A 20,963-nucleotide genomic window follows, 5' to 3' on the forward strand; every position below is an offset into this window, starting at 1 on the left:
AAGCACGCCAGACTGAGACGGAACACCGGTCACGTGGTGCGAGGTCCTGGTAGCCATGGTGATGCAGGACGCATGATCAGCTGTCATCAGGCTGTGCGGAGTATGGAGCAGAGCCCGGGACCTCCCGATCATTATCAGCTGATGGAGGAACTGCAGGCGGAGCGGAGGATGAAGTGAGCCCGGTTATTATTACCTATGATCATTCTCATCTATAGATGTAGTAGTCCTCTTCATAGCAGGAAATAATGTATATCTTATATATGGGCTCTCAGCAGCAGCAGCAGCAGCAAGTGAGGCTGGTTACTGATCCATCACCACTGATTGTACTGATTCCACATGCAGAAAAATCCCACAATAAATAACCCAATTTTCAGTACATTATAAAAGATGGGAGGTAGAATCTCGCGCCAAGATATAAGTAGAAAAACAAAATAAAATAAATAACCTGAGCTGCTACCCCAAAATTACAGTGATAAGTAACAATGTGAATGAGTGAAGGAAGCGGGGGCGCTAGGAATATTGATCATCTAAATTTAAATGAATAAATAATGACTAATCAATAATAAAAAATAATCAGCAACAATGATTCATCATAAATAGTGAGAAAATATAAGGTGAATAATATTAGTGATAATAAACAATAATTGTCCATCATAGTACAGACTCCCTATTGAGGAGATATCCTTAACCAATAATGTGCAGAAAAAAGTACAAAAGGTGAATAATAAACAAATGCTTGCAAGATGATTCCACTTAATCAGTACAGGCTTCCACCTCCACCACAAGAAGAAAAAGATGTAATCACCGCAAAAAAGGAGTGCTCATGGATGGCACCTTACATTATAAAAGATGATGTTACACCGAGTAAATAGATACCTAACATGTCACGCTTTAAAATTGCTTTGTGGGGGGGGGGGCATGTGTCCTGGAATGGTTCAGGAGGGGGAGGGTCCATTCATCCCTTTCCTGACCTGCCAGACTGCATGCTCAAATAAGGGTCTGGTATGGATTTTGGGGGGTCCTACTCCATTTTTTTTCTTTTAAGTTTTGCATGGGGTTCCCTTCAAAATCTGTACCACGCCCCAGGAAGAGGTCAGATTGTGACGAAACACATCGGGAGGAGGAACGTGCCGACGTCACCACGTCGTTTACGATCCCGGAAAGACAGGTGGTTCATACAACCTGGCTGGCTTTTTACAAATGCTGTTTTATCATCTCCTAATTGTAAGTGCATTACTTTCTTATGAATAAAGTTGTATTGGGTTTTACTCTATTACGAGCTTTTACTTATTGGGTCACCCTGGCGTTCATGTCCAGTGAATACGGTGCTGACTTTATTTGAATCCTAAGAGCTAAGGGCTAAGATCACCTGCTTTTCTTTACTCCACGTGGAACGAGCCCCGTTTGTGAGCTGACATCAGATTTCCCCCCTAGGATAAAGGCCTTGGCTGGGCAATAGCCGCAAGCTTTTAATAGCTTGCCATCTGGTAAATGTGGATTTTATGTGGTGGAGGTGCACTTTTTTGCACCCTATGCATTAAGGTGAAAAAACTTCTGACAGTGACCGGCCCCCCCGTTTTACTCACCTGACACCCTTGCATCCCTCGGCGGAGACGCGCTATACCTCTCTGCCCGGGGTTCTCGGCTCTTGATTGGATAGATTGATAGCAGCGCGGCCATTGGCTCCCATCAAACCCAGCCACTGTGCCATCAAACGCAGCCACTGTACCCATATATTGCAGCCACTGTGCCATCAAAGGCAGCTTGCGCCAGTGTGCCCCATCAATTACCACCGGTTTGCCCCATCAATTGCCTCCAGTTTGCCCCATCAATTGCCACCAGTTTGCCCCATCAAATGCTGCCAGTGTCCTCCCCCCGCCCAGCACTTACCTGTCTTGGGTCAGAGCTGTCCTCCACGCTCCCTCCGAGTCCTCAATGTCTTCTACCATCCTCTTCTGCGCCTGTCACTTCAGCCAATCAGGTGACAGGTAACCAGACCCAGTGCACCTGATTGGCTAAGAGGCGGGTCAGTGTTAGGGAATCGATTTATTTGATCCCCTAACACAGCACTGTGCAAACAGCGAACGCACAGCATTGTGCCCGCTGTTTAACAATTTGGATACCTATTAGAGCCCACAGCTCTAATCAGGCGCTTTCAAATACACCCCCGCCTCTGTAATTCAGATGCCCGGGCGCCCGACAAGTGCCGGACACCTGAATATGGGGCAGCAGCGGCAACAATAGATAGATTCAGGCAATGCCTGAATCTATCTATTGTTGATTGACAGGTGCAAGAGAGAGGGGGCGGCGCTCCTGCGCCCTCTTTGGACGCACCGCCACTGGGAGGTGCTGATATCTACGCAGGGGGACCCCAGAAGAGGATGATCAGGGCCACTCTGTGCAAAACGAACTGCAAAACGAACTGCACAGTGGAGGTAAGTATAACATGTTTGTTATTTAAAAAAAAAAGCTTTACAATAACTTTACCTTATTCACTTTTTTCCATACGATTCATTCGATGATTAACATGGACTATAAATTTACATTGTGTGTTTTCAATCACTTAACTTAATATCTTTTGTTTAAATTCAGGGTTGACGCAGCTCTTTTTGTTTTATTTTATATCCTTATATTAAACCCGCACCCTGCCTCTATTCTCACCTAGGCGAGAATAACCTTTCAGTCTCCTCCTGAGATACTAGTGTCACATATCTCAGGAGACATTACTTTCCACCACTTATAGAACAACATGTAAAGCGATGCAGCACCAGATCTCTGTCTGTACATGTGCGGGATCTGACATTTGGGAGTTGGCTGCAGGAGCCAGGAGGAGACAGCTGGCTACATATGTTGTAAAAAGGCAAATGGTGGTTTGGGATGTAGTAGGAGAACAGTGCAAGAGAAGAGGTCTACACTGGATCTCCTGGGCTTGTAATTATATTAATACAACATAAAGAACACCAAATGTAAAGAGGAAAGACTGCAATTGTAAATTTAAAGGGGTTGTAAAGGTACAATTATTTTTTCCTAAATAGCTTCCTTTACCTTAGTGCAGTTCTCCTTCACTTACCTCATCCTTCCATTTTGCTTTTAAATGTCCTTATTTCTTCTGAGAAATCCTCACTTCCTGTTCTTCTGTCTGTAACTACACACAGTAATGCAAGGCTTTCTCCCTGGTGTGGAGTGTCGTGCTCGCCCCTCCCTTGGGCTACAGGAGAGTCAGGATGCTTTCTACGTTGCAGATAGAGAAAGGAGCTGTGTGTTAGTGGGGGCATCCTGACTCTCCTGTAGTCCAAGGGAGGGGGCGAGTACGACACTCCACACCAGGGAGAAAGCCTCGCATTACTGTGTGGAGTTACAGACAGAAGAACAGGAAGTGAGGATTTCTCAGAAGAAATAAGGACATTTAAAAGCAAAATGGAAGGATGAGGTAAGTGAAGGATGACTGCACTAAGGTAAAGGAAGCTATTTAGGAAAAAAGAATTGTACCTTTACAACCCCTTTAAGGGTAGCGTTCCTCAATAAATCAGGTTCTTTAATCAGAGGAAAGTTCTAATGGCTGATACAAGATCTAAATGAGGTTGATGGTTATAATGGAGTATTCTCCTCCCCAGAGCACATTGTAAGTCCCCGGTGACTTACTTCTTGCTCTATCATAGCGCCTCATAGTCACATAGGGCCAGATCCACAAACGAGATACGACGGCGTATCTACTGATACGCCGTCGTATCTCTGTTTCTAACTATGCGACTGATTCATAGAATCAGTTACGCATAGCTAGCCCTAAGATCGGACAGGTGTAATTGATTTACACTGTCGGATCTTAAGGATGCAATTCTAGGCCGGCCGCTAGGTGGCGAGGCCATTGTGGCCGGCGTAGAATATGCAAATGAAGACTTACGGCGATCCCCGAACGTCCCGAATGGCCCGTCAATCTAAATCTACGTAGTTTCCGTCGGGTTACGCCGCGTAAAACTAGGGCTGAGCCCTAGTTCTCTTAAGCCATGTTAAGTATGGCCGTCGTTCCCGCGTTGAAATTCAAACATCAACGTCGTTTGCGTAAGACGTCCGTGAATGGCGCTGGACGCCATTTACGTTAACGTCTAAGCAAATGACGTCGGTGCGACGTCAGTTAGCGCAATGCACATCGGGTAATTTACCCGACGGAGCATGCGCAGTACGTCCGGCGTGGGAGCGCGCCTAATTTAAATGGGACTCGCCCCATTCGATTGGGCCCGCCTTGCGCCGGACGGATTTAAGTTACACCGCTGCAAATTTCCAGGTAAGTGCTTTGTGGATTCGGGCACTAACTTGGAAAAATTGCAGCGGTGTAACTTAAATCGGGAAAGTTAAGTTGCGCCCGGGCTACGTGGATCTGGCCCATAGTTAGTGAGCAGGGATGAGTCCATCTGAATTTTCCTGTTTTGAGCCCTGAGAAAGAGGTAATAGTGTTGCCCCTGAAACATGTCGGCTGTTTTTATTTAACTTTTACCAACAATTAAAATATATATTTTTTTTAATACATTTTGGTCTTGTGCTCCTTTCTGTATTTCTTTGGTTTGACCTCATTTTGGGTGCCCATCGAGGGAAGCCTTGCTGTGTGGGAGCCGCTTTGCCAAAGCTATTGAGCTTGTTTGAGGTTTTCCTTTTATCTGACTATACTGTCAGCACCTCTCTAAGTATGTTCTTCTGATGTGCGCCATTTAAGCAGAGTTCCCACTAATAGCCTGTGTGGAGATATTCCTCATAAATTCTCTAATTTAAATTGTGACAACTGATTTTCTCTATTGCCGCGTACACACGTTTGGAATTTCTGACAACAAATGTTCGGTGGGAGCTTGTTGACGAAAATTCCGACCATGTGTAAGCCCCATCGGACATTTTCTGTCTGAATTTCCGACAACAAAAATATGAGAGCTGGTTCTCAAATTTTCCAACAACAAAATCCGTTCTCGTAATTTCCGAGCGTGTGTAGACAATTCCGAAGCACAAAATTCCATGCATGCTCTGAATCAAATACGAGATGGAAGCGATCGGTCTGGTAAAACTAATGTTCGTAATAGAGATAGCACATTCATGACGCTGTAACGGACTGAAAAGCACAAAGCTGAAAAACGCGAATCGTTTCTCACCAAACCGTGTTCTTGACGTTCGCAATTTCTGACAACATTTGTGTGACCGTGTGTATGCAAGACAAGTTTGAGCCAACATCCATCAGAAATGTATCCACGGCTTTTAGTCGGAATGTCCGATCGTGTGTACGCCGCATATGACTATAATTTTCATTGTTGAGGATCACATTATTTGTCTTTGTTTTCCTCAGGGAGATGTTACAAGCGTCTATATATGAAAGAAAAAATGCAATTGTGGACCTGGAAAGGAAACTGAGCAGTGTGGGTGATGAAGGTAAGAGGTGTCCTTGCAGTGTTGCCAACCTACCAGATTGAAATTTACTGGCACGACACCCGAAATTTACTGGCGCAGCCACGTTTTTACTGGCATTTCACAAAAGTTACTAAATTACATTTTTTGGTGCACATTTCAGTATTTAGACTACAAACAAGTACGCTAGGCAAATAACAATGTGATTTAAGGTAGATATTAAGTTATTTTTAATATAATAAGGGCAAATTGTTTAGTCACATCACCCCCTGCCTCCATCCCCCTCTGCCACCAACACCCCCTGCCTTCACCCCCCTCTGCAGTGCCACAATCTCCCCCTGCCTCCAATCTCCCCCAGGCCCTATGCCTCCAATTTCCTCCAGGCCCCCTGCCTCCAATCACCCTCTGCCTCCATCCGCCTCTGCGGTGCCACCAACAACCCCTGTCTACATCCCCCACCCTCTGCGGTGCCACCACCCCCCTCTGCGGTGCCACCAACACCCCCTGCCTCCAATTACCCCCTGCCACTAACACCCCCTGCCTCCAATCTCCCCCTGCCTCCATTGCCCCCTGCCTCCACCCCCCTCTGTGGTGCCACCACAGCCACCATCACCCACTGCCTCCAATCACCCCCTGCCTCCAATCACCCCCTGCCTCCAATCTCCCCCTGCCTCCATTGCCCCCTGCCTCCATCCCCCTCTGTGGTGCCAATGCAGCCACCATCACCCACTGCCTCCAATCACCCCCTGCCACTAACACCTCCTGCCTCCAATCTCCCCCTGCCTCCACCCCCCTCTGTGGTGCCACCGCAGCCACCATCACCCACTGCCTCCAATCACCCCCTGCCTCCAATCCCCATGCGCAGTTCCAAGCCGAACCGATCTCGGCTATTTTTACTGGCACATTCCCGCAACCACGGACATTTTCGAACGGGGGGGAAAAAGTGCCAGTAATTACGAACTGTCTGTAAAAATACGGACGGTTGGCAACACTCCTTGTATTATAAATAGCTGTTCAGAGAAAATACTTGGGATGGGTTCAGCATAAAATACATCAACAATGGCAGAGCACTTCAACCTTCTGACTGGAAAATTTTGATTTTTTTTTTTTTTTGTATTTCTAGTTATTATAGGAAAGAGTGGATCTCTGTATAGGTTTAGGGGGGTCTTTATTGTTTTGATCCCATTGGGGAGATTTCTGTACACCTCCTGGTCTGGGCTTACTAGTCTCCAGGGGAAATCTCACCAGTTCAATCACAGCAGTAAAAATGTGACAGAGGTCCTAACTGTCACTCTGCTGTATCAAAGACTAAAATACACAAGGAAAAGGCAGCAACGCATTCAGGGCTCTGCTATGGTACCTACCAGGGGCGGACTGACAACTCATGGGGCCCCCGGGCAATAGAAGGTTATGGGGCCCCTCTGGCTTACAGATGGCCACCACGCCAGGAGGTAGTGCAGAGGCGGGCAGCTAAAATCTTGGGATATTCACATTAAAAGCATGTCATTTTCGGACATATCAGGGACAGATCTAAAAAAAACACAGATTTTTACATACTGTCCCTGGTTTTACTGAGCCTGGCAACCCGGATGGGGCCCCCTAGTGGCATGGGGCCCTCGGGCAGTGCCCGAGTGACTCAATGGTCAGTCCGCCCCTGGTACCTACTGAGGTCCTCCATGAGATGCCCAAAGGGATTCAGATCTTCCATTATGGGGAGTTTCCACTTTAGTTTCCAAGAATTAAATCTGGTGGCAGCACTGAGATTGCAAAAAGGATCAAAACAATTAAAACTATTATCTAAAATAAAAATAAAACCATGGCAATTGTTTATGATGCTTGAACGGTCTAATGGCCCGTACACATGTTCATAAAATCGTATGAAAAATACCACTTTCAAAGTGACCGTACGATAATCTGATTGTTAGTACACAGCTTTCCAGAGCCAATCATGACAATTCATGCAGATTTATTCTATAGAACAAGCACGAAAACACATGACATCACTTCCGAATTTGTATTCTGTCGTACCAGATTTTTAGTAACTTCTTTTATTTTCGATATGAGACTAGCATGCAAAAAAAAAAAACGGATGATCATTCGTCCAATAATCTCATTGTGTGTACCAGGCATTAGGCTCCATCGTGTGTAAGGGCTGGTTCACACTGCTGCGATGCGTGTACCCTGCGAATCCACTGCGGGTTCCCGCATCGCATGTTTCCCGGCGGCAGTTCCCACTGCCCTATGCGAACTGCTGGGAGTGTCAGTTAAAAGTTAATGGCACTCCAAATCAGGGTCCTGTGCGAGTTTTAGGCTCATTTCACACGGGACGGATCAGTAATGATCCGCCCCGTGAACCTCCACTTGCTCAGCGGGGATCGCTTCGTTGATCCCCGCTGAGCCGGCGGATGACAGGATGACACTGTGCAGGGACCGCCCTGTCTTTTCTCCACTCTCCCCTATGGCGGGATCGGATGAACACGGACCGTCTGTCAGTGTTCACCCGATTCGATCCGCCAGACGGATGGAAAAGTAGGTTTTTCCTCCGTCACACTTTGGCGGATCGGAGCGGGTCGGACGTCAGCGGGCATGTCACCGCTGACATCCGCGGCTCCATAGAGGAGCACGAAGCTCCCGTTCAGGTCCGCCTAAAAAAACTGGCAGGCGGACCTGAACGGGCCGCCCGTGTGAAAGAGCCCTAATGCAAATTCAGCCATACGACCTTTATGGCTGAAATCGCACAGAGATCGCATGTGATTTTCACTGCAGTGAGGTGCAAATTACATTCGATCTCTGACATCACACCAGTGTGAACCGGCCCTACTAGGCAATTTCAATCATGGGCAGAGTTGCCTCAATTCTGCCCACAATTTCAGAATAGCGGGAAAAGGCGGGACACGTTTGCGATGCTATTAATCCAATTGCATCAAAATCGCAACGTGCAATGCTGTTGCCCAAAAGAAGCTCCTGCTTATTTTTTGAGCGACAAGCTTCTCGTGTTGTGAATTTGACGCGATTGCAGCATGATTTGTCTTGTGAAAAACGCTCCAAAATCTCACCGTGATTGGGTTGCCATTGACAAGTAACGTCCCGTGTTTTTAAGGGATTCTGCCCGTGATTCAAATCGCCTAGCTGTTAATGGAAATATGTTGTCTCCTCACCACCTGATTTAAACCCATGATTGCTGTGTAATGCACACGATTGCAACTTGGTAGTACAGCAATTAGAGGTTTAAATCAGGTATGAGGAGGTGTCATTGTGCCCAGCGAACTTTGACTTTTGCCATGTTGTTCAGGTAGATCTCACCTCAATAAAGTTGCCTAAAAGGTAAAAAAAAAATTTCTTTTTATCTTAAAGGGGTTGTAAAGGTTCGTTTTTTTTTTTTTTTTTTTTCTAAATAGGTTCTTTTAAGCTAGTGCATTGTTGGTTCACTTACCTTTTCCTTCGATTTCCCTTCTAAATGTTTTTTTTCTTTGTCTGAATTTCTCACTTCCTGTTTCTCCTCAGTAAGCTTTCCCCCATCATGCGAGCGGTGGATAGTCAGCCAGAACAGCTTACTGAGGAGGAACAGAAAGTGAGAAATTCAGACAAAGAAAACAAAAGAAGACTGTGGCGCAGTCGCCATTTTGAGGCCTGTGAAGCCTCGGACACCGCCGCGCTTGAGTGCGGATCGGGGGGCGGATTACACATCATACCCTCCCGAATTTATCCAAAATAGACCGCCCTACCTGGATGATCCGGTGCGGTCGTCCACTCGACTATTGAAATCGGGACTTGCCCCTTTTATTACGGCGCCATTGCCATTTTGAGGCCTAAGAGATCTCGGAAATCACCGCGCTCAAGTGCGGAAACCGGAGCGGACTGCTAGGCTAATCCTCCTTTATATACCGCTCTGCGGTGGTGATCTAGTAAAGGCACCTTAGCGGCGTTTGGAGACGAGAATCTCCCTTTCTTGCTGGAGGAGAGCCGGCGCCATTTTGAGGCCTAAGAGACATCACTGTCTATATTGTGACACTACAGCTGAAAGGGACTCTGAGTTGGATGCCAGGCCCTGTGACTGACATAGATTCTGGTTTTGTTTGTTATGAGGAAGAACCATTATCTAGTAGCAGAGCTCTGTAAGAAAAGGATACTTGGAGTGACAGAGGTGAGCGTCAGCATCTGTAATACTCATTGAGCCCTCTGAATGTAATGATTTTTCACCTCACAGCTAATGGTTATGACTCAAAACCTATATTTGAGAATTGGTGGAGCGTTCCTAAGCGCTGCTAAGATGGAGGCTTGATAAAATTACCTCACCACTGACCACTGTCATGGGATGAAATTATACTGCCTTTTCATAATATAAAAATACTTGCTTGATCTGTATGGCACATGCCTGTTACATCCTCTAAAAATAAAAAAAAGGGCAAAGGAAAGAATAAGCAAGAATAAGCAAGCTGAAGTGACAAGAGATCTTTTCAAGATGTCAGCAGCACCTCAAACGTATGCTCAATGTGCAGTAAATAAGAATCCATCACTTATGGACTCTATGTCCCCTATAATGCATCACACTTTACCTCAAGAACAAATCCCTGTGGAATCTAATCAACTGTCATCTGTATTGGTTCCCTCATGTAATTCAGCTGATAAGCCCACAGGCAGCACACAGGCTCTTGATGTTACCTTTAATGTGTCTGAACTGTATGCTAGAATATCTGAAATGCTGGACAGAGGATTGGCACAAAATGCTGAAAGAATAACTGGAGAAATTAGAGCTGACTTTCAAAACCTGGGTTCAAGAATTGAAACTATTGAACATAATCTGGATGTTAATATTAATAGAACGGCCCAGAATGCCGATCACCTACAATACATGCAGGAACAACTGGACATAGCACAAGCTAGGATCGATGAACTTGAGAATAGATCTCAGAGAGGCAATTTTAGGATCAGAGGCCTTCCTGAATCTATTATTGATGTTAACTCTGCAGTACAAGACATTATTAAAATTTTATTACCATCTATTTCGGCTCATAAACTGGATTTGGACCGTGCACATAGGTCTTTGGGACCATTGAGGAACGATGGTTTGCCAAGAGATATAGTGGTTAAACCACATTATTATTCTACAAAGGAGGAGATAATGAACAACTGACCTACCAAGGTACCAATATTCAAATCATTTTCTGATATTTCTATTTTTACGATTCAAAAGAGGAGGTCAATGAAGCCTTTATTATCTGCCCTCCTGAAGAAAGAGATAAGATATAAATGGGCATTTCCTTTTGCACTGAAGTTTTCTTATAAAGGCAACCACTATGCAGTCCATAACTTTCAGGAAGGTGAACGTCTACTGATGAGTCTTAATATAATCTATACGGAACCTGATATGGACACTTCAACGATACAGCAGGGCCCTACTAAAAGACAGACTCCTATAAGCCCGACGTCTTCTACATGGTCAAAAGTCAAGCACAGGAAGGTTAAAGATAACTCTGTTACCTGAATGGATAGAGAAAAGAAGAAACTTTTCATTTTTCTTCCCCCCCCCCTTTTTTTTTTTTTTAACATTTAATGGTATCTCTGTCTCTACCCATATGTATATGTATTCATATACATTTTGGATATGGGTATTTTTTAAGGACAGGGACAAAAGGAAAGAGAGAGAAAGGGAGGAGGAAGGAGAGGAGGGGAAAGAAGAGAGGGAAGGGAAGAAGATTTTTTTTTTTTAAATGTAATGGTATCCCAGTCTCTATCCATATGTGTATGTATTCGTATACATTTTAGTTATGTGTATTTTTTAAGGACATGGACAGAAGGAAAAAAAAAGAAAAAAAAAAAAAAAAGGATTTTTTTTTTTTTTTTCTTAAACATTTAATGGTATCTCTGTCTCTACCCATATGTATATGTTTTCATATACATTTCGGATATGTGATTTTTTTAAGGACAGGGACAAAGGGAAAAGTTTTTTTTTTAATTTATTGATGTCTCTGTCTGTACCCATATGTATATGTATACGTATACTTTTCAGACATGATTATTTCTGAAAGGATAGGGACAAAATGATTTTTTCCTTTTCTTTTTTCCTTCTTCACTGATATTACGAAGGAAATGCATTTATAGCCATTTCCATTTGGTGTATGAAATATGTTCAAGCTGAATATTTGTTGTATGATTGCGTTATCTTATATATCTTTAGTCATTGATAGCAGGTCAGTGGTGAGTCACTAGACCTCAACTCACTCCTTAGATTGACGTTTGGTCGTCCTGGGGTGTGAGTTCGTAGCCCTTTTTACGGGCTATTCTAATATTGTTTTTCCCTTCATTCAGGGCCATTTTTCGGCCCTATATTTTGCTGGTTTACCCTGATGGGTTTGTTTTTCTATTCTGTTTCTATGATTCTCTCTATCTTTCTAGTTTTTTTTACCTTTTCAGCCTACCTGCCAATTTGTGCTCATATTAAGATGAGGTTATTGATGCGGTTTTACGGTCCATCGAATGCCTATTTCTCATATGATTTTGGTCCTAGAACCACCGAACTTCTGTTGGACATGTTGCTTAGGCTCATTACTATCCTGACTCATGGCTGGTATAGCTAGTTCCCCATCTCCTCTTCGTGTTATTTCTCATAACACGCAGGGGTTGAATTCTCCAATCAAAAGGAGAAAGGCATTACAATACTATAAGTCCATTCGTGTAGATGTAGTACTTCTACAAGAAACTCACTTTCCAAAGCGGTACACCCCCTCGTTTTTACATGAAAATTTTCCAACGTTTTATTTATCCAAAGCTGAAAATAAAACCAAGGGAGTAGCTATTTTGTTCTCCAAGCATTGCAATTTTAATTTGGCTAAGGAGTATGTAGATCCGGAAGGCAGGTTTGTTATGGTCAAGGGTACCTTAGATGGTAACTTATATACTTTTATTTCCTACTATGCCCCTAATAGGGGACAAAAATAATTTTTTTGCAATATGTTTGAGACTCTCCAATCTTTAATGGAGGGGATCATAATTATGGGTGGTGACTCCAATTTGGCCTTTGATACTGGACTAGATAAATCTGGACCGTCAACGACTAAATTGATCAGACCAACCAGGGCCAGCACACAAATAGCACGTCTGATTCACCAATCCGGATTGTCAGATATCTGGAGGGAATTGAACCGGACGACAAAAGATTATACACACTACTCTAGTCCTCATCAATCGTTTTCGCGCATAGATCATATATTACTGTCTACTCATCATATCCCCTGTGCTCTACATTCGTCTATTATAGATGTTCCGTGGTCGGATCATTCCATAGTCATGTTGACATTGAAAAGGGTAAACACTAACCAGAAAGTTTCTCATTGGACCCTTAACCAATCACTTTTAAATGACCCCAATATAGTTATAGAAGTTGAACAGGCCATAAAAGGTTATTTTGGGGTTAATGATACTGGCGAGATCTCACCAGAAATCTTATGGGCTGCTCACAAGGTAACAATCAGGGGCAAACTAATACAGATAGCAGCTAGACAGAAAATATTAAAAAAGGTGGAAATAGAGAGACTTGAACATGAATTTAATGATTTGGTTTCACAACATAAAAAGGATCCTATAAATTTTCCTACTTCCACTTTAGACGCAGCTAGAACTGCTCTAAACCTTGCACTCACGGTTAAAGCGGATGAAGCTCTCAAATGGTCCGGGACAAAATTCTACCGATTAAGGGATAGAATTGGTCCTATGTTAGCAAATAAACTTTCGGCCAGGCTCAGATCTAGGAACATTCCCAAGATTAAACAACACGATGGCTCTCTTACTCTAAATCCTCAAAAGGTGATGGAAACCTTTCAAAGTTTTTATTCAAAGCTTTATCATTTCGATAGCGGAAGTGACTCCAGTAGAATCACACGATTCCTTGAAGGCTTAGATCTTCCAAGACTATCGGATTTACATAGTAGCGAAATGGAAGCTCCTATATCAGTTGAGGAGATTATAGGGGTTGTTAAGGGGTTGAAGACAAATAAGGCACCCGGTCCAGATGGCTTTTCATCTCCTTATTACAAGAAGTTTATGGTAATTTTGGCACCATATCTTGCGAGGTTTTTCAATGGTTTGTCCGAAGGTAATCCCCTAGGTAGTGAACTTAATATGGCATACATATCTGTGATCCCTAAACCTGATAAAGATTCCAGCCTAGTGGAGAATTACAGACCAATATCCTTAATTAACAACGACCTAAAAATATTGACTAAAATAATGGCTAATAGGCTCTCGACCTTCATAGGTCAATATATACATAGAGATCAGGTAGGTTTTATTCCTAATAGACAAGCTCCGGACCAGACTAGAAGGGCGGTAGACATAATCTCAATATTGCAAACCGGTTGGATTGGAAACAATAGACAGGAGGGTATGCTTTTATCGATAGATTTGCAGAAGGCCTTTGATTCGGTATCATGGCCATATATGTTTTCAATCTTGAGGAGGTGGGGATTTGGTAACAGGACTTTGGGATTTTTAAATGCTCTTTACTCTTCACCTAAAGCCAGGATCAGACTTCAGGGATTATATTCGGAAACCATCGATATTAAGAGGGGTACTCGCCAAGGTTGTCCCTTGTCTCCTCTGTTGTTCGCTGTTGTAATAGAATCTCTAGCTATAGCAATCAGAAACGACCCGAACATCAGAGGGGTAAATTGTACCCAGAAGGAACATAAATGTGCTTTATTTACGGATGATCTTCTGCTTTTTATTACTTCCCCAAAATCTTCTTTACCTGCAATATATTCTCTATTGGATGAATTTTCTGAAGTTTCGGGCCTTAAAGTCAATATAACTAAATCCAGGGCCCTTAATGTGTCGCTCTCTGATTCTATGGTTTCCTTCATTCGAAAAAATTACACTTTTATCTGGAATACATCGTCCATTAAATATTTAGGTATTAATCTGACCTCGAAATTTGAAGATCTATATCTGGCCAATTACCCTCCCATGTATAAAAAACTTGAATCTGATCTAGAAGAGTGGAATTCACATAACATAGGTTGGATGGGAAGGATAAGTTCCGTTAAAATGACTCTCTTACCCAGGATTTTGTACCTATTCCGTTCACTCCCAATACCGATAAAGACAAACCATTTGAAAACCTTCCAGAGCAAAATTACCAAATTTGTCTGGAAAAAGAAGAACCCACGTGTTTCTTCGCGCTCTCTTTTTAATCTACCTGAACAAGGTGGTTTCGGCCTTCCGAACTTAATATGGTACTACAAGGCTGCTAGATTGGCTCAATTTTCGGATGTATACATCCGAGGGGATCGACCTGATTGGGTTTGTTTGGAGGAACAAGCTACTCCCTTTTACACGTTGGAAGATTTATTATGGGTCACTCCCAAATGGAGACCTCCTATTATGTCACCGACTCTCTCTCAAACCATGGCACTATGGGACTCCCTTAAAAAAGACCCTTCTCTGATCTCCAAGGGCCATCCTTTAGCCAATATATTCAAGGATCCTGATTTCGCCTCTAAGATGGATGGGGAATCCTTTAAATGGTGGCTTGACAAGGGGGTGTACCGCATTGGTAGTTTCTTCTCACATTCAGGTCCCCATTCCGAAAAATATTTTGTGGAAAACCTAGGTCTTTCATCCTCTGAAAAAACAGGATTCTCTCGAATTCATGATTTTACTCAAAAGCTCTGGTTGGACAAGATCGTATCGGGTTTTATGACGGCATATGAAATAAGATGTGACCAAGCATTAGGAAGAAGGGGAGGAATTTCTATTATATATAGATCGCTTGCAGATAATGATCAAAAACTACCACATATGATAGCTTGGGAGAGGGATCTTCAGACCGAATGGGATATAAAAGACTGGTACTCTAATTTTGAAAGATCTATAAAAGGGATTACCAATGTTTCACTTATGGAAGCTAATTTAAAGATCTTCACTAGATGGTACTTAGTGCCCTTGAGATTAGCCACTATTTACCCTTCTCAATCTCCTCTATGTTTTAGAGGATGTCATGGGATAGGTTCTATGATTCATATATGGTGGGAATGCCCGAAAATTCGTAAATTCTGGAATATGGTTTTTCATATTATAAGACGTGTAACTGGCTGTAATATACATCAATCTCCGACGATTGCTTTATTGAATGGATTTATACCGCAAGCTCACAAATCTATCAGGAAACTGATATCGTTTATCCTAGTAGGAGCCAGGATTTCCATAGCTGCTGCCTGGAAAAAAACGTCAGTTTCAGTATTATATATGAAAAGAAAGGTGACTTGGATAATGGAGCAAGATAAGAGGATGGGCTTACTGTTAGATTCAAAAGACCAGTTTAATGAAGTTTGGGAACCATGGTTAAACTATTTGGGTATCTTAAATAACATATGAATTTAACAAGGCAATTTACAGCATTATGTGATATACATTTGGCAGGTAGGCTATCTACTCCTCCCTTTCTCTATTCTGCATTTTCCTCCTAATTTTCCTTTTTCGTTTCCTCTATCTTTTTCTTTTGATCCGAGTTCTTTGATGTGATTTCTATTTTTTTAACTACCATAGGGTACATTTACTACATGAATGTGTTATTTGAGAATTTATTCTTCTATATTCATAGAAATTTTTACTTTGTCCATTCCGATAGAATCCTTTATCATTATAGGAAAACTGAGATTTCTGGACATGGTGTTCTTTTTTTTATGATATCGAGATCCATGGAGTAAATCTTAGGAATGGTGTCAATTCCTCAACAGTTTTATTAATTTAATTGTTTTATGACATTTTCTGGAATCTCAATGTTATTACAATAATCCGGAACTGAAGGATTACCAGAAATTCGATTATTCTTCTCAATCTCTATTTGCTCATTTTCCCCCTTCTAGTTCACCACGAGAGAGAGAGAAAAAAAAAAAAAAAAGGGAGAAGAAAGGAGGGTGAAATGGAGGGAGGTGAGATTACGCTTCCCTTGAAACAATTCGATCCTATTAAATTAAAGGGGTTGCAGGTTGAATTCTTAGGAATACAATCTATTTCTGGAATGGAATACCATATGTTATAGTTTGTCAAGTACTAATGATTTCGATGAATTTGTATAATACTAAAGGGAACATTGTATACGGGTAAATAAGGGGGATTGCTAAATTTCCGTTAGATCAGATAGTGGAAGCATGGTCTCTTTTTGTTTTTTTTTGTTTTTTTCTCTCTCTTTCTATTCTAATTATCTCTGAATAGGGAGAGCTTCTTTGATTGAGACCAAAGTATTGGTAGGAATATATAATATCAAAATGTGTCTTCCTGTAATACAATGTGATGACATTCTTATTGTATAAATTCTTATGTACTGTATACATCTTCTAAATAAAACTAAACTTGATTGGAAAAAAAAAAAGAAAACAAAAGAAAAAAAAAATTAAGAGGGGAAATTTAAGGAAAAGGTAAGTGACCCAACAATGCACTAGCTTAAAGGAACCTATTTAGAAAATAAAAAACAAACCTTTACAACCCCTTTAATGCATTCTTTGTGTAGCACCCTGGAGTTTAAGCAGGATTGCTCCTCACACATTTACTTGCCAGGACTAATTATCCTGGTTGATTGCTAGAGATCCATTGATTTCTCCTTAAATTTGTCCTTGTTGCACTTTTCTCTACTTGGCAGTACTAGATATGAGAAGGGCAATTCAAGGTCAGGTTATGGGTATATGGGGTATCTCAGCCAATGGGCAGGGGTTTTCTTGAATCCCTTGGCCTGCTGGAAGAGCCTATATATTCGGGTGAGGTCAGGTGATCTATGTTCTGTGCCAACTAGACGGCTGTCTGGGAGGACGTGTGTCATATTGCCCAGGCTGCTAGGCTGGAGATTGGGCCTGTCCAGGGCACGTCTGGCTGCATGGCTTCCGGTGACAGCTCGGTCAGTGTGCTGGGATCACATAGTGATTGTGCTCTCAGGACACAATCTTATGCTGTTGTGAACCCATATGTGCAGCAGCTGGGCGTTAAAGCCCATTCTACCCGCTGCCTCATCCGTGCATTACATGGTCAGCAAGAGGTTAATGACCAAACATGCTCTTTTAAAAGGTGCTTTAATTATAAATTAGCCAGGCCAGAACGCCCCTCTTAGCCTACTCCTTCCATTTATATGTGTAGCGCCCCCCTTACTTTCAGTGCGGGCACTACACTAAAGTTAGTAGGGAATGGAAGGGTTAGTTTTACTTCCATTCGTGATTTATGGAAACTCAGGCTGCTGCCCACTTCAGAATCGGTCCTGTAGGTCAGTCTGCGCTCCAGGGGTATGTTATCACCCCTGGGCGGCAGTTGGCGCTAGAGGGGTTCTGACAGACCCACCTTCTCCCAGCAGCCAATCACAGGAGTTCTTCCCTCGTTCCCTCGTTGCTGGGAGGGAGGTATATCTGTGGCGGTCGCTTTTGGCAGGTTGTTCTATGCGGGGCCCGAGTTCCAGGTGCGGTACCCACCTTCAGGGTACGCGCATCCATGGGCTCCTCCACCGTGGCCTGCTTCGCTGAGGTTGTGCACCATGCAGAGCCTCATCCTGACATTGAAAGGGGCCCCAGCGACTTGCTGGGTCCCAACCTTCTGTTGAGAGGATCCTAAGCTGGAGGCTGTGCGATGGGGGATCGGCTCGGGGGAACCTAGATCTAGAGGTTGTCCAGGAGGCCTAGACGAATCATCGGGGATCTGGTCATCACACCATATGACAGGTATGCTCAAGCTGTCAGCGGGTGACACTGATTGAACTAACTGGGAGGATTTGCTCAAATTGATCTCACAAATCCCAAGTTGTCCGGTCTGTGGCAGAGGCCCTGAGTCAGGCCTGTGGCAGAGGTCTGTTTCCTCCTAGTAATCCACAAGTGACGCTCCGGCTGCCAGGCCTGAGATAACCGCCTGTCCAGGGGCACTTTACCCACCCTGATTGGGGTGGCGACGAATTGAGCTACACTATTGCTGAGAGCAGGCTTGCTCTCTCTCTCTTCATATCCAAGGCCTGATACTAAAGTTTCTCTACGCTCATCAACCTTTTTCTGTCGTGTGCCATGTTGATGTTGGCCATGTTAGGCCTTGGAATAAAGCATTGAAAACTGAATTGATGTCTGGACACTTGCTCTTTATTCACACTCACAGAAATCACCCCTAGACCAAGTCAAGAAAGTAACTCAGTAAGCCGATCCCAAACTAATCAGCGGCTCCTTCGGGGGTAGCGCTACATATGGATGAACACAAACCTTATACCAGTCCCAGTCCAGCATCAGTCCAAGTATCATCCTCCTTGTCCAGTTTTTAATCTGATTGATTGAATCTGCAAAGTATTGAATAGCCATAACTTCCCTTCCAATCGATTTCAGTTTCAATGAGATTCCTTCAAACTGAGTCAATCGGCCAGGGTGGAAAATGATCAATTGTTTTGCACCAATCATAAGCACTGCGATGTTTTGTTTGTGAATATGATCGTATTTGGATGAATCGGATTACATAGTGGAAATAGAGAAGCGATTGATAACTTACAATCATAAGATCTAATCATGTCTTTGAGTTAGTTCACCTTTAAAGAAATAATGTAAAGGGTTAGTAAAATGTGCCGTGTTAATTCACCTATATAGTTTTTTTCTGAATGGTGAACTAACCATTTAACTATTGATCAAAATCCACCTCCATGACTAAAGCCTCGTACACACGATCGGATTTCCATCGGACAAAGCCGTGGGATTTTGTGCGAAGTACTTTGGCCGTGAATTTGTTCTGCATACAAACGGCAAAACTTTTGTCAGCTAACAAACAGAAACAACGTGTTTTTTCTGCTCTTTAGCGCCACCCTTTGGGCAACTTCTGCTAATATTGTCTTATGGTTAGCATTGCTTCTGAGCATGCGTGTTTGTACTTTTTTTTGGACTTGTGTACACACAATCGGATAATCCGACAAGACACATTTGTTGTCGGAAAATTTTAAAGCATGCTATGGCAAATTTGTTGTCGAAAATTCCGACAACAGCTGTCCGATGTAGCGTACAAACGGTTGGATTATCCGACAAAACCCTTCCATCACACAATTCCCGTCGGAAAATCCGATCGTGTGTACGAGGCATAATTCCCGAGAGCAGGGAGTGAAATGGGTGTGGCCAGGACTGAGCTAGGCGGAGGCTGCTTCCACCTTCCTAACTGTCGGATCTGTTTGGAGTGCGATCACATAGTGTCTGATCACATAGAGCCAGGACAAACTCTTTAAAATGAGCCAGTACCCGCAGTGGGAGTTCGCCGGTTTTGGGACACAGGAACCAGAGCAGTAACCCAAGTTTCTTTATTCAGGTCCACTTATCCATGTGTGGCATATCGATTGAATGGGCTATCATCTATAGATTGATTGTTCCTTCCGGAATCAGAAAATAAATACAAAATTTAGCAAAGTGTACATGGCCACCATTGTAGACCTATAAGAAATACTCAATCTGTCCTTCTATTAAAGCGGACCTTCAGTAATTTCTTCATCTTTCCATCTATTAAATCCTCTGTCCTTGTTGTTTTAACTTTGGATAGTAAAACACTTTTTTTTCTGCCAGTAAATACCTTATACAGCCCACTTCCTGTTTCTTGTCTGGCCAGGGCCGTCTTAATAGCATCATGTGCCCCTGGGCAAAGTCATGCTCTGGGGCCCCTACAATGATGACAGTGCAGGTAAACAGACATTAAGTAGGTAGGAGGCAGACTGCCTCCCCTTTACATCCATCACTCTCAGTGCCATCATGGAGCCCCCAATTTCGGGGGATCATGGGCTCAGGGACCAGCTGCTTTGGGGAAAGTGCAGGGGCCCCCCATGCAGCTGGGGCCCCTGGGCAGTGCCCAGGTGTGCCCTCTCATTAAGACAGCCCTGTGTCTGGTCATTTGCCTAGGCTTATGACATCAAGCACAACTCTATCTCTGACTCTTGTGAGAGTTTGCCAGGAAGGGAGGGGGAGATAAGTCATAAGAGGGCCAATGAGAGCTGCAGAGCTTGAGGTGTGTGTCTGTGTAAATCCAGGAAGTGAACAGACAGCAGCTTCAGCTGCACAAAGTTAAAATGGTTGCAGCCAGACTTAGTGGAGGGAGATTTTTGCAGCATATTTGGCAAGTACAGAATCACAATATTTATAAAATAGAATGCAAAGTGGTTGGAGGGAAGCTTCAGAATGGCAAAGATGTTTTTATTACAAATTATGTGAGCAGACTGCAGTTCCTCTTTAAATGGCCAGTATTCCTAAACTGTTTTATATACAGTATAGTGTAGACTGTGGGCTAGATTCAGAAAGATAAGTGTATCTTTCTGCGGGCGTGACGTATCTCAGTTATGTTACGCCGCCGTAAATTAGGGCGCAAGTTCCGTATTCAGAAAGAACTTGCGCCCTAAGTTACATATGTGGGCCGGCGTAAGCCCGCCTAATTCAAATGGGGATGATGTGGGCGTGTTTTACTTAAATGAATGGTGACCCCGCGTATTTTATGTTTTTTACAAGAATCCCAGTGCGCATGCTCGAAACTCCGCCGCAAATCGTCATTGCTTTCGACGTGAACGTAAATTACGTCCAGCCCTATTCGCAAACGACTTACGCAAACAACGT

At 43.3% G+C, this 20,963-nt stretch overlaps 1 protein-coding gene across 1 annotated transcript in view; it reads left to right on the plus strand.

Annotated features, from left to right (window-relative positions):
- The first annotated feature begins 26 nt into the window (after positions 1 to 26).
- The window catches only part of LOC120929150 (coiled-coil domain-containing protein 169-like), a 76,419-nt gene continuing 55,482 nt past the window's right edge, over positions 27 to 20,963 (plus strand). Inside the window, exons 1-2 of the mRNA XM_040340399.1 lie at positions 27 to 173; positions 5,324 to 5,406. Of these exons, the coding sequence (XP_040196333.1) occupies positions 73 to 173; positions 5,324 to 5,406 (184 nt within the window). The 5' untranslated portion in view covers positions 27 to 72. The remainder of the gene's footprint in view (positions 174 to 5,323; positions 5,407 to 20,963) is intronic.

The sequence above is a fragment of the Rana temporaria genome, chromosome 2 (assembly GCF_905171775.1).
Source record: "Rana temporaria chromosome 2, aRanTem1.1, whole genome shotgun sequence".
Lineage (NCBI taxonomy): Eukaryota > Metazoa > Chordata > Amphibia > Anura > Ranidae > Rana > Rana temporaria.